This window comes from Actinia tenebrosa, unplaced genomic scaffold, assembly GCF_029948245.1.
Source record: "Actinia tenebrosa isolate PJP-AT-01 unplaced genomic scaffold, QUT_ActTen_1.0 PGA_scaffold6__47_contigs__length_16458017, whole genome shotgun sequence".
Lineage (NCBI taxonomy): Eukaryota > Metazoa > Cnidaria > Anthozoa > Actiniaria > Actiniidae > Actinia > Actinia tenebrosa.
The window spans coordinates 1,842,368-1,866,830 of NW_028292583.1; the positions used below are offsets into that span (position 1 = coordinate 1,842,368).

Genomic DNA, 24,463 nt, shown 5'->3' on the forward strand with positions numbered 1-24,463 from the left:
AAATTAACAGCTGCAGGTTCTTTGTTTAAACTTGAACACCATTGACTTTTTTCTCTCAATTATCATTGACTCACCATTCATTTCGGGAAACTTTAAGCAGATCAATGTTGAAATATTAATAAAGCTACCTATTGGACGAAAAGGTTTTTCTTTCTTTTCTTGACTCAATTGGTGGTTAGTAGCAAATTTGGCAGTTGTGTCGCACAGAGATCAGTTTATTACAGTGAGGTATAGCCAAAAGAAGAAAAATCAGAAAAAATTAGTTTGACGAAAACTGCAACCCAACTAGTATCATCAGCAATGATGAGGCAACAAATTCCAAATTTTGTTTGGTGTGTTTCCACCATCATCTTGCTGCCCACAAATGCGTATGCTGAATTCAAAGCAGTATCCAGGGACCAGCTTGGGTTCAAGTTCATGAACTTCTTCCACAAACCTGGTACAGTTCTCACCGATAGTTCCATAACAGTGCACTCCAGTATGACCGATGTCTCGTCCTGTCAACTGATGTGTTTAGATCACACATCCTGTTTGTCCATCAACGTCGGCAAGAAACCAAACCAAACGACTTTGGACTGTGAACTGAACAACTCGACGTCTTTATTAAAACCACTCAGTTTGAAAAAACGAGAAGGTTTCGACTTCTATGGACTGGCTGTAAGTACTCTTAGAACTTTGCTTGATAACCGAAAAATGATTAATATAAGCGAAATGATATAAATATCGATCTATAGAAAGGCTCTGAAAAGGGTTTTTAAGGGAAGCTATGAGAAAGATATGTATCTTTTAACTGAGAGCTTGTTTTGCACCTGCTTCATTCTCGATGTCAAATATAACTGGATGAAAATACTATATTGTGAGAAATTGTTATTGTATAAGTGAGAAAAATGCAAAGAACTTCCTCGGTATCACAAAGTCTGCTATACATAACGATTTTAATTTTCTAATCTTTTTCTTTTCCTTTTTTCCTTTTTTTTTTTTTTTTTTTTTTTTTTTTTTTTTTTCAATTTTTTAAATAATTTTTAAATGTTTTCAATCTTTTCCATTAGTAACTAACTGAAACAACCTCAGGGCTGTTCTAGCTTGTTTTAAGCATTCGTTCCGCTCCATTAACTATGTTCTTAGTCCTTGCACGGATAACTCCCATATCGAACTCTGAAACAACTTCTGGGCTGTTCTAAGCCAGGGCACGTCTAACTCACAGATCGAATTGGAATTTAACGTGTCAGGTTTTGGAGAGAGAGAAAAACTGGAGAACCCGAAGAAAATATATCGAATCCAGAGAGGGACCTTGCAAACTCTACTCACACATACATGACGGACACTGAGCTCTTCAGAAAACGAATCTGAGACCCATGAGAGGTGAAAGGCGAGTGCACCATTGCTACGCAAACACCATTGATTTCTATCATTTCATTTCACTAGCCATAATTCGTATGACTGTGAAAAATATATCACGTCACCTTGTCTGTATATTATGATTCATAAAATGATCAAAAGTCTCGTTCAGATTGGCTCGAAGCAAATTGACATTATTCGTCCTCCTCCGTATGGTAATCTTTTTGTCCAAATAGAGTTAACTTCATTTATTTATTCATTATTATTTTGTTTATTTATTCATTCATTTATTGATTCGAAGGAACCTTGTTTCTCGAATCCTTGTTTGAATGGAGGAAGTTGTGTCCCTAACATGAATGAAGGCACGTATCATTGTAACTGCTCGATACAGATCCCAAGCCTGCCGTATCTTGACCAACACTGCGCTGTGGGTAAGTAAATTATGGACAACAAGTGTTTCAATACCAAACGTGAGGAAAACCTTTGATAAGGAAAAAATAATAAAGAAGTAGAAATACTATATTACTGCCGGTTTAAACATTAGATCATTTTGCGATAACAATGAGTGGGATGTTTCACAAGGTTTGTCACTTGGAATGAGACTAAAACTATCATTATTACCCTTAAATAATAATAATAATAATAATAATAACAATAATAATAATAATAACAATAATAACAATAATAACAATAATAATAATAATAATAATAATAATAATAATAATAATAATAACAATAATAATAATAATAACTTTATTTATCCTGCAGAAATGAGTCAGCGTACATAAATATTTCGATGTGCAGCAATAAAAAAATATCATGAAAATATGTCAGATATATATTCATATAAAATATATAAGAATTTTTTTTTGTTTGGGGGGGGGGGGGGGGGGGTTATTTTTTAAATTTCCCGAAGATCATGATCATCATTTTATCGAAATAATTATATGAACATTTATATATACAAAATATATATATATACGTATGACGTGTATGTGTGGAATATGTGAATATAGATATTATGCACATACATAAACATACGTATATATTCGTAACTTATTTGGAACTAAGTTGATGTGCAACTTTGTACAAAACGCCAAATAAAATATGTCTGTCTCTCTGTCTGTCATCCCCATCTTTCTACATATGGCAATTAATGGCAATAGCAATTAAAAAAGGTGTGACGTCACTCTATAAATTTCTGCTTTTATTTTGTTACATTGTCACAGATCATTCCTTGATGAAAAAATCTGGGACATTTCGTAATGTTTTCAATTTGACAATCAAGCTTCTACGTTATGCTCTGAACTATTACGAAGCAGAGCGAGCTTGTGCTATTTTCGGTGCTCAGATCTCAAGCTTGACGCAGTTGGATGATGCCTGGAAAGCTGGTTTTGATTCCTGCAGGTGAAAAAAAAAAAAGTTTTCAAAACAAAAAACAATTTTCGGCCTGCAATGCATCCATTTTATTAAAGTATTGCATTTTATTTCGTTATGCAGGTACGGTTGGTTGGTAGATGGCACTGTAAGATTCCCCATTATATATCCGCGACAAGGATGCTCCTCATCTCCACCCAGTATTCGGGGAAGTACCACCCCGCAAGATAAATGGAACTCAAGGCATGATGTGTACTGTTACAGAGAAACAGGTAGGTTTCAAAGGTTCCAAAGGTTTTTATTTTTCCACACACAAAAAGCAAAGAATTACAAATAGAACTTAAGAAAGAAGTGGAAAGGTGCAGGAGGAACAACCCAAAAGGGGTTAACTAAGAAAGATCCTGCACAAATGTAAACAATTTTAAAGAAATAGTGAATGGCGGAATATTATACTTACAATAAAATAGTAAAATAGAAATCAAGCATTTTTAAGGTGAAAACAGTTACGGTAAAGATTTACATCTACGAGTTAAATATAAGAACTTGTAGTTTACTGAGATATGAGGTATTTTTTGAAATTTGTACGGAAACTTTTAAGCGATAAACTATTTTTGATTTCAAGAGGAACTTCGTTCCAGTTTGCAACGGCTGCGTACTTTACACCAAACTGGCCATAATTTAAGTTTTGGTGAGGCAAATATAAATTCCTTTTCGTTTTAGAGCGCGTGTTGTAATCATGAATTAAATGAATTAAATTAAGAGACAACAAGCTTTGAATATTTACGATATCAAAGAGGATATTGGTAGCGAACTCATACCATGAAAATGAAGTTCAAATTTGATAAAGTAATTGGTGTTGTGTACTTAGGCTGCGCTCATGGTGTATGGCGGGGGGGGGGGGGGGGGGGGGGAGGGGGGGCAGGTGAAATTGAGGGGGGATGGGCAAATTTTTATCTGAAAAATGGGGGGATGCACAATTTTTGGAAGAAGCTACAACCCTTGCTTAGGGGGGATCGTATTTTTTGCATGACTTTAAGGGGGGGTGTTAAGAATTATTCTGGACATTTCAAATTTCCACCTGCCCTCCCCCCCCCCTTGCCATACATTATGAACGCCTCGATTTGAAAAAATAGAATATGACACGTATAGACCCATTTACAGACTAGGGGTTACTTAGCTGGAACATGACCCAGAAACATGTAGCAGCGACACAATCACGTTCTGTACACACTCGAGTGGACGTGTAGCTGGGACATGTTGGAGAGACATGTATCAGTAGCATAATTACAACAGACGCATGCTTAAGAAAATGTATCAGGGACGTGTTCCAGCGATATGTAGCCTTAACACATTTACAACATGTACGCACTCACGGATAAGTAGGGGGATGGTGTCCCGCAAGGACACGTAGCAGCGGCACAATTGAAACGTAAACACGAGGGGAGGTGTAGCAGGGACGATTAGCACGCCTGCAATAAAATCACAACTTGTACACACGCTGGAAAATTTAGCAGGGACATGTCCCATCGTCACGTAAAAGCGCACTATTGTATTCAAAGCCGCGTGAAGCTCGAGATTTTTGTTCCCTAGACACATTCCATTAAGTTCAACATTCTGATAAACAGACTCTGTTATTTGACTCATACATTGTTCTTGTCACAGATAATTGTAATGATGGTAAAGACTGGCACCAGAATCGTCAAGCTTGTTACAAGTTTTTTCTTGACACCAAGGCTCGTCAGACGCCAGCTGCTCAGACATGCGCTCTCGAAGGTGGGATTCTCGGAGTGTTTAACTCAAAGGCTAAGCTAATCTTCCTCCAAGACTATCTGCAGAGAAGAAGCATCGCAGACCAACAAATTCTGGTGGGTTTGAGTCAGGTAAGATCAGATAGAAAAAATGTTTCACAACGAGTGTTTAAAATAATAATCTTGAATCTTTCGGAGAGGGAAATCGAGAGACTTGAGAATGTAAAAATTAACGAAAAAAAGTAAAACAATTTCTCGACATCGGGATTTAAATGATCAGCCTTACCCAACGAATTCTTTGTTATTTCGTACAGGATGCTGGTGGTGCATGGAAGTGGACGAACGGAGAAGCAGTTAGATCCTCTCTCTGGAATTTCACCCAGCCAACTGGACCAATAGGAACAGTTAATACTGCCAAGAAGGCTCTTGACAACGTGCCAGACAGTGACGAGTGGAAACTACCATTTGTCTGTCAGAAACCTGTTCCTTAATTTTGCACAAGAAATACAAAAGCGGTCACACGTAGCTTTATGTCTATTAGGTTTCCCTGTACGCTGAATCTGCGGGCTAGTTTATTCTAATATCAGGTTACTCGGCAAAGGACTCGGTATACATCATGTGTCTATAGCTGACTCTGTGGATCGTTACAGATTTTTATGACTAATTTTTCTCTATTAAGATGCTTTTGAGATACATTGGATGTTACTTGGATGTGACTGGAATGGATTGCTTTTGACTGAAATGGATTGCAACTGGATCTTGAATTAATTTTTTTTTAAATTTTCACCTTTTGAAAGGCCATGAATAATCTTTATGTATAGCAAAAACATGCCCAACTTCTAAAACTTGTTTTCCTTTTCTAAATGCCCGGATTTTGAGTGTTTTTTAATTTTGGAAAATCAGGAACCGTACATAGATGGAATGGACTGGACTTCGGCTAGCTGGACCGTCCGGATCGTAGACGTTTTTTTTTTTTTTTTTTTTTTAACGCCTAATTTGCAGCTTTTATCCTATCCTTTTTATTTTATTATTCATAACTAGTGATTCTGTTCCGAAATTTTGGAAGAAAAAAAAAATGAAAAAAAATTTTTTGTTTAGGATTGTGGCACTGGTTGAAGTCCATTGAAGCCGGCCGGTCAGCTACAAAGGTTCTTCAAAAAGGACTGTATACATCATGTGTCTTGATGTGACTTACCACTACTACAATTACTAAATAGATATCTGTCAAAGGGTTTGAAGAAATAAAAAACGCGTGCGTGTGTTGCCGAAGCAGTCATAAAGCGCGCAGGCATAGAATTTTTCGGACAGTGCCGTGACATTGGCGTGACCGTGTCCGCGCCGTGCTCCGAGCTGTGTTTCGGACATTATGGGTTTATTCAGAGAGTGCAATACAAAATCATAGCTTACATAGCTTTGGTATATTGAAGACTGTAATAAATATTATAATTATTTATATTAGTAGGGTTTATACCATACGGTTTTCCATATTCTGCGATCTAGAGACATTTCATCGGCTGTGAAATTGATTTTTCAGTGAAGAACATAAAAGGTACCGACTGATTATTTTTGATTGACGGCAGCGAAAACCAAGTTTCACCAGCGTGCAGCCAAGTAACTACCGAGATGGCAGAATATTTAAAATCGCAGTAATTACATAATTCGTAGACGTGGCTCAACCATTTGATCTTCAAGATCATCTGTAAAGTACTTGTATTCGCAATAAACACAGTATATATAGTATATATAGTCATATTTGTTTGTCCATACCACAAGCCTCTATCTTGGGCGTAATGAGGTTTTCCCATAATTTCAGAAATGCCGATCACGTGTTGTTCCATAAGGTTTCATTTCTTTGTTTAACAGTTGTGCACGAAAAGAAATATAGATATGGATGCAGGGACGGCGGAGCAGTTTTTTGACTGGGGGGGCTCGATAGTGACATTGTAAGGCAAGGTGGGGGGGCTAAGTTTAGTGAAAATGTATCAAAATGTATCAAAATGTATCAAAATTTTCGGTTCCGCCTTCGCTGGGATAATACTCAAATAAAGAATCTTATTTTCATGGGAGTGAGTGCCACATGGTCTAAAATGGGAAAACATTATTCCCAATAGATTTACACAGGGATCCAGATAACCCTCATTTGTTCCAACGTTGTCAGCGGTGTTCCAAATAAGTCCAATATGGCGGCCTAGTTACACGTGCAGAAGTGCCTTCCCAGAAGTGTTTGTTAAAATTCTCGTCATAAAATGCTCAAATCCAAAACATATGTAAAGAAAACTCGAAAGGGTAATGTACTAAAAGTTGTCCGTGAACATTACTTGCGAGACGACGTTTGGTGCGGTGCAAGTCACTGTACAAATTGTGGAGAAAGTCAGAACAATGTTTTGGGAAGTGTACCCCAGTCCTTGTCTTCTCAGCTCTGTGATTATCCTCATTACATTATACCCGATACAAATGTAGTTTTACATCAGGTAAGAGTATAGGATAGCCCACTCTTGCATTGGAGGGATTTTACTTAGCCAATGAAACAAATTAACTACTTATTAATGTGTAATCAAACTTTAAATTTGATTTTCTAAATACTAGTAAAAGGTTTGGTATTCATTGGTATTTTAGAGGCCATACTTTTATAGACCATAGTTATTTTATTTAAGATCTCTTATCTGGAGACCTTAGAATAAGAAATTTTAAGAGCAATAATATCGTCAAATAGATACGAAAGAACATAATTATATCACCATCATAATGCAAAACAATTTGAATATTTTTATTCACTAGATCGATGTCCTAGAAGATCCAGTCTTTAAAAATGTAATTTTGCTACAAACAGTTCTTGAAGAGGTATAGTATACAACTTCTCATGACGTTAATCATCAATTTTGAGCCAAATTGGCCAGAATGGTACATTTAACAGTGTATAAAAAAATTAATGGTATATGTACACAAGGGACAGTATACATATTTGCTTGTTTTCATTGCTACGGGCTGATTGAGATAACAGTCACAACAGGGAAATCCGGTAATACACTGCCGTCAATCAAATAAATAGTTTGGTATATTTATATACTCTGCTTGATGGCAGTTTATTGCCTGATTTTCCTGTTGTGACTGTTGCAATGAAAACAGTGGTTACTGACCCTTTAGGAATTAGTCCTTTGTTAGAGTAGAAAAAGACTTGCCTAAATAATGTCTGAAACATCAGTTAATATAAGTATACCTGTATTTACACGATGCTCAATTTACTCATATTGTTTCCATCACTTCATTCACTGATACAGCTCAAGCTAGTTTACTTCATTAAAATCTGAAGAGCTGGCATCATGAAATTAAACTGCCTTTATATTTCAGGTTAAGAATCTCAACCTTGGAGTATATAAGAGAGTTAGGGCTATCATATCAGATCCAGAACGAAAATTTTATGTCTTCTCAAATGAACACCACAGGTACGTACTATATGCATATATGTATGCTGATAAAAATTTGATATTACTACCAAAGTTATCGTAGTTTGATGTGCCATTCGCTGACTTTCATAGTATTAATTTTTTTTCTTTTTCATTTGGTGCACTTTATGTTTGTCATATATCTCTTTATCATTGATAACTCTTATTTAAATTGTGTAATTTTAGACAAACATATGTTGAGAGAGCAAAAGATGAATCAAGTAATGACAGGAATGATAGAGCTATACGAACAGCAGCAAGGTGAATATGTACATGTATTATTAAGTATGAATAAAGATTGCCTATCATGCACCCTTATAGCATGCAAGTGTATTTAAATAGGTGATTTATACCCTTTGTATCTCTTTAATGTGTATATAATTAAAGATACTTTAAATTTATTTACTGTACATCCCTCCAATATTTGTTAGTGATGTTGAAGAGTGGTGATCGAGAGAGTTGTACGAAGGGTGGATAGAGCTATCCGACAGATAAATCCTTATCCAGCGTATAAGATGATTTTTGTTATCTAATAAATTTATCTGTGGGATAAGGTGTTGCTATTATTACATCTTTTTCTATTTATTTTTTATATATTTTTTTCTTAGCTGGTATAATGATCACTTGACAGAGTGTGAAGGTGGTAAAGATGAAGACCTCAGAATACAAATAGTATTGATTACCAATGATAGAGCAAATAAAGAGAAAGCAATCAAAGAAGGAATCAAGGCATTTAAAAGTAAGTTATAAATCAACTGTTATAACTCTTGTATTCTGATTGGTTGGGAGTACGTGCTTTATTAGAGTACACAGCACGCACTCATTTGCATTCATCCATAATAAATGCTATTGTTTTGTTTTTAGTTAAGGAGTATGTTAGCAGTTTAGATGGCTGTGGTGATCTGGTGGATCGGTTGGCTAATCTTGAACATGAAGATCATGAAGAGGTAACTGAACAATATTGTAGAGTTTAAATATTGGATTTAGGATACCATTAGAAGATTTGATAAAAACATGACGTTTCAGCTATATATAACTAGTGATAGCTTTCATCAGATGAAGGCTATATACAGGTATACGCATGTTATATGAACTCCTACATCTAATATCATGTCTAAACGCCAATTACAATATGCATTTAATCTCTGTTTAATGAATTATTTTTTTGATAAAAGATTTTACTCAATCGTTAGAACTATTACAGTTGAAATAATACCCACTCAGGTGTATTTCATTCTAGTAATTAACAAATGCATATTGATTATAAAATTGTTTGTAAAGTCCACAGATGGGAAAAGAAGCCAGTTTATATTTTCAGAGCATCTACCTTTGACAAAAATCCAGGCAGGAATAAAGTCTGGAAAATATAAACAGGTAAACTGGATCACCAGTCAGCTACATGTACAGTATATACTCCAAGAGGACAGTTTGATATTGCACAGTTATACCAATACTCTTACAACACCCTACCTATGCTGATTTTAGGGTCACATTTTGTACATCTCTACAGCTTATTGAGCAAAAGGACAGCGGTTAAGCACATTTACTAGTAATGTATTTGCATACTTGCAAAATGAGATATTTTACACAACTTATTTATCGAGACCTGCCAGCTTTACATTGAAATTTGCCGGTTTAAAATACAAAATCCCTAGCATAAAAGTATGCAAATCGCCGGTCATACTTTTGCACTTCGCGCTGCTGTATTTATTAATGTGACCCACACACACCCACTCTACGTAAATATAGCCAGATAAACTGGGCATCCTTTTCACTTGTTACTTAATTTGTATCTTTTTGACATTGCTTTAGGGAGTACTTCATGGAAGCAGGTGAGGTTGACATAAATAGCATCATGCATTTGATAGATGTACATTATTCGAGTATTTAGGGTATTGTAGTGGTAGTGTGCTGACCTCTGAGGTCTCAGGTTGGGGTTTGGGTTCAAACCATTAATTTTGATGTTTGTTTGATTTAAGAGAGAATTATCTAGAGGCTGTTGTGTACGTCAGAGATAGTGAAGATGAGGTAATGTCACGTGCAATTTCACTCATTTATTCCTTCATTCAATTATTCACTTGCTTATTCATTAAGTTATTGATCCATCCTTTTCATCATTCAATTCCATCCATTTATCCATCTCTCATTCTTGTTTTCATTCATTTTTTCATTCATGCATTCCTTCTTTTATTTCATACCTTCCCTCACTCACATTAATCCATCCATCCATTTATATTTCCATTCCATTCCATTTATCCATTCATTCCTTGATTCATTCATTTATGCGTTCGTTCATTCATTCATCTGTTAGTTCATTCATTCATTCATTCACTCATTCATTCATTCACTCATTCATTCATCCATCCATCCATTCATTCATTCATTAGTTCGTTCGTTCATTTATTCATTCATAAATTCGTTTATTTATTCCATTTATTTGTTTGTTCATTCGTTTGTTTATATGTTTGTTCATTTGTTTGTTCATTCTTTCGTTTGTTCATTTATTCATTCAATCATTTTTTATTTCTCTTGAAGATATTTATCCAAGGGTTAGAGAACTTGAATCGTGCAGTCCATGGTGATGTAGTTGCCATAGAAATATTGCCTAAAGATCACTGGAAATGTCCATCATCTGTTGTGCTGGAGGATGTGTCTCAAGATGGGGCTGAGGAAAACATAGACAATATCAAGGTCAGTTTTCAGCTGTGTATATACTTTTTATAGCATATGTATAGTACTTTTTTAGTCTTTGTTATGGTCCAGTCTATAGTGATGAGTTGGATTGATTTTTTCCAGATTTCTTCCTTCCTCTTAATAATTATCCGCCCCCCCCCCCTTCCTTTTCCCTTCCTTTCTTTCCCTCTTTCAATGCAGCAAACAAAATTACACATTTTTACTTTCTGTAGATTAATAATAACAAAAAAGAAATATCAAACTTCAAGAAAACGGGAAAGGTATGGAACTTCTCTTAATTTTCTTTCTTTTCATTTTATTTTTATCAATGCACATGACACTGCTGTACCTTTCAGGTTGTAGGTATTATCAAGCGTAACTGGAGGCCATATTGTGGGGTCATCAGCCCATCAGGGAATCCTCAGGTACTGTCCATGCTTTACACAGTTGCCCAAAATATTTCATACATTTTTACATTTTTTTAGTAAAAAGTTAGGTTTGATGTGTCATGGGTATGTGAAGTGCTGAGAGCAGCTTTGCTTGTGAGTGTTATTTGCGTCGTCATGTCCAATACACTTGCTCAATTTAGGGTTGGTGCTGTATGCCCTGTGGCAATTGTGGCTTTAATACTGTTGTGTATTGTGCCTTTTTCATGGCAAGTTTCATAGTAGGAAATCTAAGAAGAAACTTTGAATTAAACCATAACTTTTTACTTGTCTATACACAGAGTTCCCATCACCTGTTTATCGCAGCTGAACGTAGAATACCAAGGATCAAGATTGTGACCAGGCAAGCAGAAACATTGACAACCCAGCGAATTGTGGTCAGCATTGACTCGTGGCCTAGAACCTCTCGATACCCTCAGGTAAACTAGTACGTCATAGGCTTTGCATGTTTGCTAACCACCTTCCCTCCCCTACTCTCTGCTACCCTGCCCTGCTCTACACCCTTCACACGTCATCCTACACCCTACACCCTACCCTACACTACCCTGCCTTACCCTATGCTACCATCACTTACTCTGCCTTACCTTACCATACTCTACATGACCCCACCATACACACTACCCTACCCTACCCTACCCTACCCCATCCCATCCTACCCCATCAGTCCTCAACCCATCCAACCCTTTAAAAAACTCCTCCTTTTGGACCCACCAGTATTGTTTTATTTTGGTTCATTCCTTTACTCACTGGCTTCATCATCATTGCGTTCCTTCAATATTTCTAGGGTCATTTTGTTCGTAAGCTGGGTGATATTGGTGACAAGGACACAGAAAATGAGCTTCTACTACTGGAGCATGATGTACCACACCTGGCATTCTCTGCAGCTGTCCAGAAAGACTTGCCATCTATGCCTTGGGCAATCACACAGGAGGTTAGACAGTTTCCACTAATCACCAGTCAAATTTCAAATTGGAATTTCCTTGGAATTTCCTCATCTTGTTTGAATTAAATCTTCAATTTTAGTGTGTTTACAGTACGTATCCATTATTACTGCTTACATATGTACATGTGTTTTCAACAGGATTTAGACACACGCTTGGATCTGCGAGACCTGTCAATTTGCAGTGTAGACCCCGCTGGATGTACTGACATTGATGATGCGCTGCACTGGAAAAAACTTGACAACGGAAATTATGAGGTAACCTTCTCGGTATGAAACCTCTCCAAATGAGCTGGGTGACCTTTATTGATATCCAAGGTCAACAGTTGAGGTTTGAAGATTTTTCTTCAGATATTTTTATTAATATCATTTATATGAGATTCCAGCTCCCTAATAGGCAGTTTGCACGATAAACTCCTAGATCCCTTCAAATTGTTTCTTTGGTACTTTCTTGTTAACCTTGCATCCAAGATTTCTTTTTGAAAATATCGACTAAGCCTTTTGTAGGTAGGGGGTTTTTGTGAGGCAGATGGTTTGAGAGAGAAATGAGAAGGAGGCCTGATTTGGTACGTTTGTCATTCCAGGTTGGTGTTCACATAGCAGATGTGACCCACTTCATCCATCCTGGCACAGCAATGGATGACGAGGCTGCTAATCGAGGAACCACTGTGTACCTTACAGATCAGGTGACTCAGTTGAACATCCTTGCTTCTGGTTATGGCCCGGTTCTTTGAAGGGTGGGGTAGCACTATCCAGTGGATAAGTCAATGCTGTTATCCAATAAATTTATCCATTGGATAAAATTTATCATTCCGATAGCACTATTCACCCTTCGTACAGCCAGGCCCAGATGTTTATCTGTTTATGTCAACTGTTTGTGTGGTCTTATCAACAATCAAAATAGACCGTACACTGGAGCAATGATAACAAATTATTGAGTTATTGCAAATGAAAAGGTCAAAAATAAATTTGGTCAAAATATGTAAATGAGACACAGGATGATATGGCCACACATTGATAGTAGGACTTTCTTAGTTTCTGGTTTTGTTTCTTTCTTTCAGCGTATAGACATGGTTCCTACTCTCCTGAGTTCTAACCTTTGTTCCCTTCACTCGAACGTTGACAGGTATATAAAATATATGATAGCAGGTCTTGATAATAATTATATTAAGTTGTGTATGTAGAACAAAGGTGATGTAGTGTTAAATACAGTAATGCACTTTCCTCTAATTTCTGGGATCTTAGATTTGATTGCTTGACTTTGCTCCACATGTAAGTAGAGTTTGTGAGGTCTTTTTCTTGATTAGAGGATTTTCTCTAGATTTCCTCCTTTCGCAAAAACCTAACGAGCTAAATTTTAATTTGAAATGTACAGTAAGTTAAGTAACTGTGCCCTGTCTTATAGATCAGTTGTTTCAGGGTTTGATCAGTGAGTAAGCAATGCCCTGACTTGAATCAGCCCAGAGGTTGTTGCAGGGTTCAATCTGTGAGTAAGCCATGCCCTGACTTAGATCAGCCCAGAGGTTGTTGCAGGGTTCAATCTGTGAGTAAGCAATGCCCTGACTTAGTCAGCCCAGAGGTTATTGCAGGGTTCAATCTGTGAATTAGCCGTGCCCTAACTTAGATTGGCTCAGAGCCTGTTACAGGATGTTGATAAAAAGATTTGAGGGTTTAGTTGTACTTGGATGGCTTGATTAACTATTATTTTTTTCATTCTGTTTGTAACCAGACTTGCTTTCTCGTGTATCTGGGAGCTCACACCAAATGCAGAAATCATCCAAACAAAGTTTACAAAGAGTGTCATTTGTTCAAAGGTTAGTACATGTTGATAGACCTTGATATTTTGTTGTTTTTCAATTTCACATACAGTACATATTCAGTACACTACGTGCTGTTTAATAAATAATAATAAAACATGAGCTGCAGCTGAGTGGCTTTAGATCCGTTAGAAAACTCATTAATAATTCATGAAGAAAACACAATAGAAATCATGACCATGAAGGTGATTTTATATCTGATAAAGATTCGTCTTCATTTGCATAAACTTTAACTTGGATTTTCTCTATCAAACTTGGTTCATTTCGTAAAAAAATCGGTACACAATGAGAACAAACATCATAAGTTTTCTAAGCCGTTCAATAATCTCGCAGATCGTGTTTTATCGGGTCTAAAACCACTCGGCTGCGCCTCGTGTTTTATACCCGATAAAACACTCCTGCTCGTTTATTAAACATTACATAAAATATGATCTATGAGTTTATTTAGCGGCTTAAAAAACTCATGATGTATGTTCTCATATTGTACCGAATTCTTTACGAAATGAAATTTGATAGAGTTTATGCAAATGAAGACGAATCTATATCAGATATAAAACCTCCTTCATGGTCATGATTTCTATTGTGTTTCCTTCATGAATTATTAATGAGTTTTAAAGTAAGGATTAGAGACTTTTTAGTTCCCAAATATCGATCACACTCCCACGTTTTTACATCTAATATAAACTTCGAACATTATTCTTGTTATTACTAGGCATCCTTAACTTACGCTGAGGCTCAGCTTCGTATCGATGATTCCACACAGAATGATGACATCACCATTAGTCTTAGACATCTAAACCAGTTGGCCAAGATCTTGAAGAGAGGACGTATAGAAAATGGGTAAATAGGACCTTTCAACGTTTACAGATTTAGCGTAACCTGTTATGTACGTCTACAGTAACAAAACCATCTTTTTCCTGATAAGTATAGCAGACTCTTTTCAGTAATGCAGAGAGGAAGTCAATCTTGGTAGAGGAGGGAGGGGGAGATCATGTGGTGTCATGTTCACGGGTCCATACAGGGTCATGATCATCACCATCAAAATTATCACTTTTTTTCCTTCTGTGCATTCTTTTCTCGCCACCCTCTTTTCTTCTTCTTGTGGATTCAACTAGTATACTAGCTTACATGTTTGAGCAGTTTCTATAGTCATTTATGATTGTCTTTGTTTTTGCAGGGCTTTAACTCTTGCTTCTACTGAAGTACGCTTCCATATCGACAGTGAAACACATGACCCAATTGATGTAGAAACGAAGCAACTCAGGTAGTTTTCATTCATTGATAAACATGACCATATTTAAGAGTATTCTTTTTTTCAAATTTCCATATTTAAGAGTATCTTTTTTCAAATGACCAACCATACTTTGAGCATATTTAGGGGTGTCCTGATCGTATTTATTTTTTATTTTATTTATGCTTGAACGCATATTTAAGAGAATCTTTTTTTAGATGACCGTATTTAGAGTGGTTTTCAATAACCCGTGAAACAAAATGTACTAATGAGTGTACAAGTAAAAAGACAATAGAAAACATTGACATTGTTGGAATACTCAAAGTTTTCAAGTGCACGCGCGTATGGAATGTCATGGAGACGCCTTGAATGGCGTCCACTAAACTGATATACTTCGCCGCGACGACGATTCGCTATAATTTAGTTCAATCGTTCGCAGAAGTCAGTTTGGTCTCCTTCGCAGCCTTTATTAGTATCGATCCCAGATCCTAACGGGCTAGGGCCTGTGTTCCTTGTTTGAAATTGATGGTTTTCACTGCCGCCATGTTGGATGAATTTAACAAAAGATTCGTCACATTAGTCTCTTTTGTTATATCCTCCAACATGGCCGCCGTGTTGAAAACCAGCAATAGCATTATTTCGTGGAACGCTGAAATAAAGGCAGTTTGTTGCATTCCTAGAGATACAAACTCCTTGGTGGAAGAGTTCATGCTGTTGGCTAACATTTCCGTTGCAAAGAAGATACATCAACGTTTTCCTGAGTTTGCTGTTCTCAGAAGACATCCTTCCCCTCCGCTCTCCAACTATGACATCCTAGTGAAGGCAGCACGCTCCAAGGTACATCTTATATTCTCTTGCGCGAATTTATTATTTGGTAAAAAAAATTCACATTTTGGATTTGCCTTTCCGTGCCTAGTCTCCTTTGCAGCCGTTCTTAGCGTCGGTCCAAACTCTTCCCTCCCCACTTACGTCTGCTCAATCGAGCACTAAATTCCTTTCCCATATTATTGGCTAAAAGATTATCGACAGAACAATGGGAAAGGAATGTAGTGCTCCATTGAGCAGACGATAGTGGGAAAGGATTTTCGGACCGGTGCTAAGAACAGCTGCAAAGGAGACTATTTCGTGCCGTGATGAGATCCAAATGGTGACTTTTTTCTAGCGTTTTAATTGGTCACAAATACTGTACTCTAAGTGTGATTGGTTTATTTTAAAAATTAGGATTTCAAAAGCAAGTGCGTTAAGACACGTTGGTTGTTAAATTGCATCAGCTATGGGATTTCATTTGTAGTCGTGGAATTAGCGCTAAACCCAATGACTAATCCAAAGGTCCAAGGCATTGCCCCTCTCTGGGCCACGTCTTTTCGACCGTTTCGCACCTACCTGGGACCAAGATCCCAGCGGATAGTCTTCTATGAGTCATGGACAGCTCCTTAGCTTTACCACCATGACAAAGTGTGAGAGCAAGGGTGAAGAGAGGTTGAAGTTTTCTTTTTCTTCTTGATAGGGTCTGGAAATCAAAGTAGACACAGCAAAAGACTTGGCCGTCTCCTTGGACGCCGCGGTTATCGAAGATGAGCCCTACTTCAATACCATGCTACGTATCCTGACAACACGATGCATGATGGAAGCGGTGTACTTTTGTTCGGGCATGCTCCCTGAGGATCAGTATCACCATTATGGTCTAGCTACACCTATTTATACTCACTTCACGTCACCTATCAGACGGTAAGGAATCTCAATACTCATTGTACTTGATCTGTAAATACCTTGTTCTATACCATGCTGTATTCTATTACTTGGTATCAATCAGCGGATTGAATCTCATGAATCTCACAATCAGCCTACTTTATGGCAGGCAAAACTGCCCGTCATGTGCTATCAGCTAGAGAATATTCTATTACTTAATCAGCTGGATGAATCTCATTATCAGCCCTCATTGAAGGGTAAACACTGCTTTCAACCAGAGAGCAATTCTATTGATTGGTATCAACCAGTAAATGAATCTCATTACCAGCATACGATAACAGGCAAATACTGCCCGTCATGTGCTATCAGCCAGAGATTATTCGCGACTTGGTATCAATCAGCTGAGTAAATCTCACGAATCTCATTACCAGGTTATAATGACAGGCAAACACTGCTGTTTGGTATCAATCAGCTGAATGAATCTCATGAATCTCATCAGCCTTCAGTGAAGGCCAAACACTACCCTCCATCATCCAGGTTACAGATTTTTTTCGAAAACGTGCCATTCAGATGGTAAAAATTCCACACGAGACAGGAAATGACGTCTAATGACAGCAGCTTGTCGTTGATCATTCATTTTGTGATGCTTTAGATATTCTGATGTCTTGGTCCATCGTCTTTTAGCTGTTGCAATCGGAGCCATGAAGTCTTACCCCGATTTGCTGCATAAGGAAAAAGTTCAGGTACGTCTGAGGATGATAATATTTTTTGTTATCGTATGGAGTCCTCAAAAAAATTCCTTCATTTCTGTACAGAAACAATGTAACCATCTCAACTTCCGACACAAGATGGCTCAATACGCAGGGCGTGGCTCTGTGGATCTTCATACACAGGTGAGTCTGTTGATATTACGTAACCAAAGGAAGCCCAATTGAGATGAAAATGGTAGACGAAAATCAAAATACATATTTTTCGCGCGCTTTTTTGGGACGCCACATGTTTGAAAACAAATGTGCTCAAATGAAATATCGTATGGTATTCTTTGGTTGATTTTCCTATTTTCTTGTATTATTTATTTATTTATGATACTTTCTTGACCTCGGGTACACTAAATACAGAACAAGACATGTTTTTGTAATTTTCTTTTTGTGTTTTACTTTTATCTAAATTGGGTTCCCTGTGATATAGCTCTGTATGAATGTCAAAAAAGTCTAAACGAGTTTTTTTATTTATTTTTATTTCAGTTGTTTTTCAAAGACAACCCGAAGACTGAAGACGCATTTGTAATGTTTATTCGTAAAAACGCCTTACAAGTCCTCATCCCAAAGTTTGGCCTACAAGGAACAGTGTATATGAATAGACACGGGATTACAGACAGCCATATGGTGTTTAATGAAGAGGTATGAAACGAAGGCCACATAGATAGGTACAGGAAAACTAGGTACAGGTCTCAGTGTACAGGTCGTTTTCGAAACGCTTCGAGTTTTCGTTTGACCGAAAACGCATCGAAAGCTTCGCTTCAATATTGTCTCCACTCTGGAGAGCGTTTTTGCCAAATGCATGCGTTTCCGATCGTTTTAGTGGGAGTGGAGTGGAGTGGAGTGGAGTGGAGTGGAGTGGAGTGGAGTGGAGTGGAGTGGAGTGGAGTGGAGTGGAGTGGAGTGGAGTGGAGTGGAGTGGAGTGGAGTGGAGTGGGGTTACGCAAAGCCACCACGCATCGAAGAGTATGCGACTGATTCAGTTCAAACTAAAGTCCATAAGTGTGGACCTGACCTAAAGTACCGTCTGCAAGGAACAGGAGTTGCTTGTGGGGTTGCAAGCATTCCGAACAGAGTCACAAGACAAAAACATGTCGGCCATTTTGGTGCCGTTTACAATGGATGCTAAAGAGGAATCTTTTGTAAATGGCACCAACGCTCCCCCGAGAGGTCGTGATGACGTAACGTACAATGGAAGACTAGCAAGAAAGCAAAGATATCTAGATGTGTATCAAAGTAGCTAATGGTTTTTTTCTTCATTTTCCCTCTAGGAACCTTCCCTTACTGTAGGGAATGTAAAGTTCAGTATGTTTGATAAAGTAACCCTGGAGATCAAGGTGGAGAAGACGGTGACGCACAATTCTTTTCTTCAGTTTACTCTGCTCTCTCCCAAGGTACGTTAATACACTCGTGAATCCTGAAATAACCTCTGGGCTGGTCTAAAGCAATGCCAACTTACAGATCGAAGTTGAATTTAGTGTGTTGAGTTTTTTGGAGGGTTCTCTGCTCTTTCTCTCCCTTCTTTTAGGCGGGGAGGAGGGAGACTCTGCCGATGTAGAGCGTTTCCTTTGATACACCAACGAAACTAGTTTTAAAACCGGTTTTTAACCAAGTATATGTAGTGCGCATGAGCAAATGTAACACACCGTGGCGCCAAGAGCGGCTGTCAAAATCATGACTGCGTTGCTAAGTTACGCCACGCAGCCGCGACAAGTATAACGTCCTACATCAGCAGAGTCGATTTTCTCACCACCAAAACAAAAGGAAAATAGGCTCTGCTAGCAGGGAATACGGAGGGAGAAAAAGCGGAGAACCCGGAGAAAAACCCTTGATCTCACATATGGTGCCGAGTCTAGGAATTAAACACAAGAACCCAGAGGTGAAAGGTGAAAGGCGAGTGTACTATAGCCGTGTGGTGCGCAGTTTGTCTCCATCTCAGTGTCTCTCTCTATCACTGCTGAGTATTGAAAGCTAAAACTAACACGGATGCGACCTACTTAGCCGTGAAAACCACTCGCTATCTTCAGCTTGATACAGGGCCTATTTAGCTAATTCAAAACACGGACTCCGCAATTGTATTCCGAGACTTTGCGGAACTAAGAAGAGTAGCAGGTTCTTGATGTTAGATTTTTGTTTTGTTTGATCAGCCCTGTATAGATTGGGAAGTCAGCGAGCCAAGCCCCAAGAAAGCAAGACTGAAGTAAAGCCCATCCAATGCATGAAAAAAGATAGGTATTGAGATATCAGGCAATAACCAATGAATAAGCTGCTCGTTGTAAGAGCTGCTGCAGATGAGTTGCAAAGCATGACAAAAATATCTTCACTGCAATTCATTTTTCTAACTGACAGAGAACCCTTTTAATATTTTATTTAAAACTTTTACTTTAATATGACTGATTTTTAATAGTATTGTGTTGGATTCTTTCTTTCTTCCTTCCTTCCTTCCTTCCTTCCTTCCTTCCTTCCTTCCTTCCTTCCTTCCTTCCTTCCTTCCTTCCTTCTTTCTTTCTTTCTTTCTTTCTTTCTTTCTTTCTTTCTTTCTTTCTTTCTTTCTTTCTTTCTTTCTTTCTTTCTTTCTTCTTTCATTTTTTCAAACTCGCTCACTCTATCTCAAACACGACAGAACAACTGACACTTCAAGGAAAATGTTTCCAAATATTTCATACACTAAAAACTAAAAACCGTGTCAGTGGCTTTTAATTTCTCGTTGGAGTCCTGAATAACGTAGTAGTAGGTGTAGGATAAAAGGCTGTCCTAAAGGAAGAACATAACGACTTTTAACTTTTAACTTAAAAGTTCCTGTTGAATGCAGACTTTCTTGAGCACCCTGGGATTAGTAAAAGTAATATAGCAATACTAGTGATATATTTAGATGATTTTATCTCCCCCCTCCCCTCCATTTTGCTTCTTCTAGACAACATAATCCCTTTAATTCAAGTGTATTTTTAAGTACTTTGATATTAATACCAGTATTACATAGCATATAGCGCTTACAAGGTATCCAAAGTTTACCAAATATCTCGTCCACAGGATGACCTACCATGAAGTCAATGAATTCCTATAGTCTTTACTTTGATATTGTTAGAATAGCGACCTCTTTATCTTGGGTGTAATGTTTTCCCATTTCAGACCACGTGTCATTCTCTTGAGAATTAGATTTTTCGTTTTTGTTGTGTCCATATTCATGTGTCTTCTTATGGACAACCGTTAAACATAGAAATGATGCAATAGAGAATGTAACATGGTCAGAAATGGGAATACATTACACCCAAGGTACTGAAGAGGTCTATTGTCTCCTTACGTTTACATCTACTATATGCGGTTTATGCCATGCGTATCATATGGTCACGTCCATACACTTCCCCAACCCCCAGGGAGAGGAATACCGGGGAGAGGATTACCTTCTCACTTCTCTCCCCTGGGTCGCATTCCCTGGAAGAAAAATTGCCTTGCCCAACATTTTTACGTTAAATACACAGGTCAATATACTAATGCACTTTTAGCTCAGCTAAGAATATTACCCGGCTTAAGTTTCGACTAGACTTTTTAGTTCATACGAATATTTCGTGCAAACCACTCCTGTTTGAATTCCAAGGTTACAGGGCTGAGAGGGGTATCTTTAGAATTCAATTAATGACCCCATACTATGCCGGTGGGGGGGGGGGGGGGGATTTTGTAACCTTTTCATTACTCAATACCCGGGGCTGTGACATATTACTAAAAGAGTGTACAGTGTGAAAAATCTCCGGTATTAACATCACCCTTATGCTTCACTAATACCCAGCAAACTCTAGGTGACAGTCTCTATAAAATCTCAGGTACTATCATACACCAACTTGGGCCGATATCCCCGGTACCCGACAGTGACCAAAATCGGCTATATGCAGTCATTTGGGAACTCTAGTGTATGATCGGAAATAACACACTTTCCACACTACCATCACCAATTTGGTCCCCAATATCGGGTACTCCCCGGTACCCTGCAGTACCCGGTACCCAGCAGTCCCCTGTACCAGCCGGTCCGTGTACTTATTAAGGAAGAAAGCGACTCCACACTTTAGATTTGCTCCTTATTTCCACAGTGAATAGCGTGCGCCTTTTTGCTTCATTGTAGCTGCTGAAAAGGTTAAATTCTTGTATTCGATGTCATAGTACTCTTTGTCAGTACTTGTCAGTACTTTGTCGTGGGCGTTACATCACACGAGCCCTTGCATCGTTCAGACGCCAATTCGTGCTCTTCTGTGTTTTTCTATCAATAAGGATATCTCATCACCGCTAATCAACTTGAAATTTCTCGATATCATTTCAATGAAATTATTGCAGTTGTTGATTTTTTTTACTATAAATATCGTTATATCCATCGAGATCAAGAGTTAGAACTATTATAGATAAGTAGATCAGTACCGTGCAAAAAGCGTTTGGAACTAAGCTGACATTTCAGACGTTAGCCCTTTGTAGGGATGAAAGTAAATGTATCCTAGAGGGCCATTAGTATAAAATCGATGCCCTGGATTTGAAATACTTTGTCTAGAATTAAGCTTAGCTTTTGGGACTATAAGAACTGAGAGCAGAGATGACAAGGTCTTTCACCCAGAAACTTCCATCCACCGCCTTACCCTTGAGGCCAGGGTATCCAATTACGTACTACCGCACCCCACCCACAGAGGTCAGGGTTAAATTATTAAACCGTTAGGAAAGTATTTCCGAAGTGGGGTTATTTTTGGAGATTTGATTGAGGCCAAGGTTAAGGTTGTTTCTAGTGATAATAATACTATATAATAATAATTTATTCAAATAATGCATTGAAAAATACATGACTAATATTTGAAAAAGTGGACCTTGAGTTGTACAAGTCCCCTGATGTTGGATTCATCGAAGGAAGGAAAGAAGACTGATTTATACCTTTGCTTTAAAGTTACGTTCTTCTATTTGTAAGTCGTATGTTTTTAGTATAAGTCACTTTTCGCTTTAGCTTGAATTTCATCATCTTTTGTGTTTGTGATTATACTTTTACCGAGCTGCAAGCAAAATACAGATATTTACTCGCAAAAATTTGAGGATGTTTTTGTCGGAGTAAGTCGTGAAAAGTGCACCCATCCCATCCCCCATCCTGGCATCATTCATCCTTCCTTTACTCAGAGGCAGGGAAGTTGAGTTGTTAATGGCTTAATGTGTGATGAGGATAAGATAGACTGAAGATTTTAATCTTGAGTATTCGAAATGAATGTGTTCTCGGTAATCATTACAGTTCACCTTGGAGCATCGGTACTTCAGTAATACACGATAAAAATGTATTGCGTAACCTCGTTTTTTGTTTTTTTTTTTTTACACACACGAGATTGGAAATGAAATGTGTCCGTATAACTAACTCTCTACCTGATGCGTGAATAGTTACGGAAGTTGATTCATACTCAGTTACAAAAATAATCAAAAATAACCGTTTAGTGAACACGTCTGTAACCGCTTGGTGCTGGCCTGGTGCCAGAACAAAACTACCTGTTTTAGTGCAGGAAACGTTTGGTCCACACCTATTAAATTATATCACAAGCATAGCTATAAAAATACCTTGACACTATCACAGTTTATGTCTTCCTCTTTATCTTTCGCCGTCTACTTGCGCAAAACGATGGCGAAGAGGGTAGGGAGGGAGGGGGCAAAAATGGGCCAATGACTACTTTTCCTAGAATGGAATTCAGAATCCATTTTTTTCTTCGTTACTCTTGAAAAGTTTGAAGCAATGGTTTGTAAAATTGGAAGCAATAGGCCGTTCGCATGATGACCTAATTTGAATACCAAAATGATCCATGAATTTTCTTTCTTATTCAAAATTTTAAAACAACTTATCGTAGTTGTAGTGTAGTTACCAGGCCCTCGCTGTAAAAACAGGCAGAAGGGGTTGGTAAGGAGTAGAACGTTCTGGCATATGCCTGATTCGATTTTCGGACGACGTGGAAGTGAATGTCTAATACAGAAAGAAAACAGGATGTAACAACGACCTTGTAACCCCATCTGCTCGAGGCGGGCTAGTGAATGTGGCTAGTACTTGATAGCGGACGTTGGTGATCAAGTTAGATTAACTTGCTGATCCATGGATTAGAGATTAAAACGGATCCCCTTGTTTTTAGCTTTCCTTTTTGGCCCCAACTAGTCAAAGGTGTTGAAGAGTATTTTGGTTTTTACACGGTAGCTGAACACGAAAACATAAATAATAAATAAATAAATAAATAGATAAAAAAGAAAAAAATAAGTATGTAATTTATATCATTATTATTATTATTGTTATTATTATGCAGTACTAAAACGTATAGATGCAAAAAAATATTATTATCATTCTTATTATTATCATTATTATTGTTATTGTTATCATTATTATTATTATTATTGTTATCATTATTATTATTATCATTATTATCATTATTATTATTATCATTATTATTATTATCATTATTATTATTATCATTATTATTATTATTGTTATTATTGCTATTATTATTATCATTATTATTATTATTATCATTATTATTATTATTATCATTATTATTATTATCATTATTATTATTATTGTTATTATTGCTATTATTATTATTATCATTATTATTATTATTATTATTATTAAATCGTGATTAATGACTTATGCATGAAATGACATATATCTGTTTCGTTGCCGTAACAATTCTCTCTGATAAAAAAAAGATTTGCTCATTTGCCGAAAGTATACTTGGTTAAGTATGTTTGGTTGTTGCCTCAGTTTTTCTATATTGGATCAGTATCTTTATTGAAAAGGAATAGTATGAAGTTACTCAAACAGTTTCCAGGTTTACTGAGATTAACTTAAGAGATAAATGGATATGGAAAGAGATGTCAGTTTGATGTTGGTGGAAAATAGTCGTTAATCTCAATATCGTATCCTTATTATTTCTCTTTTTCCTTTTCCTTTCAATTTCTCCTCCTCCTACGTCTTCTCTTCGTTATGCTCCCACGCCTATTTCTCTTTCTTTCTATT

At 37.4% G+C, this 24,463-nt stretch overlaps 2 protein-coding genes across 2 annotated transcripts; both read left to right on the plus strand.

Annotated features, from left to right (window-relative positions):
• The first annotated feature begins 199 nt into the window (after positions 1 to 199).
• On the plus strand, positions 200 to 6,203 carry LOC116307711 (uncharacterized). Its single transcript, XM_089039298.1, has 6 exons — positions 200 to 657; positions 1,640 to 1,769; positions 2,568 to 2,745; positions 2,839 to 2,987; positions 4,378 to 4,595; positions 4,778 to 6,203. The coding sequence occupies exons 1-6, from the start codon at positions 301 to 303 to the stop codon at positions 4,952 to 4,954; spliced, it is 1,209 nt and encodes a 402-aa protein (XP_088895424.1). The 5' UTR covers positions 200 to 300; the 3' UTR covers positions 4,955 to 6,203.
• Positions 6,204 to 6,651: 448 nt separating this feature from the next.
• LOC116307709 (exosome complex exonuclease RRP44) lies at positions 6,652 to 19,866 on the plus strand. The gene is made up of 27 exons (XM_031718009.2): positions 6,652 to 6,934; positions 7,242 to 7,304; positions 7,812 to 7,906; positions 8,093 to 8,167; positions 8,515 to 8,645; positions 8,771 to 8,853; positions 9,188 to 9,280; positions 9,719 to 9,738; positions 9,886 to 9,934; positions 10,442 to 10,597; positions 10,813 to 10,860; positions 10,936 to 11,004; positions 11,307 to 11,444; positions 11,810 to 11,956; positions 12,107 to 12,223; positions 12,550 to 12,651; positions 13,027 to 13,091; positions 13,695 to 13,779; positions 14,495 to 14,622; positions 14,960 to 15,046; positions 15,694 to 15,850; positions 16,521 to 16,741; positions 17,355 to 17,445; positions 17,518 to 17,595; positions 17,947 to 18,102; positions 18,732 to 18,854; positions 19,608 to 19,866. Exons 1-27 carry the CDS (start codon positions 6,710 to 6,712, stop codon positions 19,662 to 19,664), a joined length of 2,859 nt encoding a protein of 952 aa, XP_031573869.2. The 5' UTR covers positions 6,652 to 6,709; the 3' UTR covers positions 19,665 to 19,866.
• Positions 19,867 to 24,463: the final 4,597 nt, after the last annotated feature.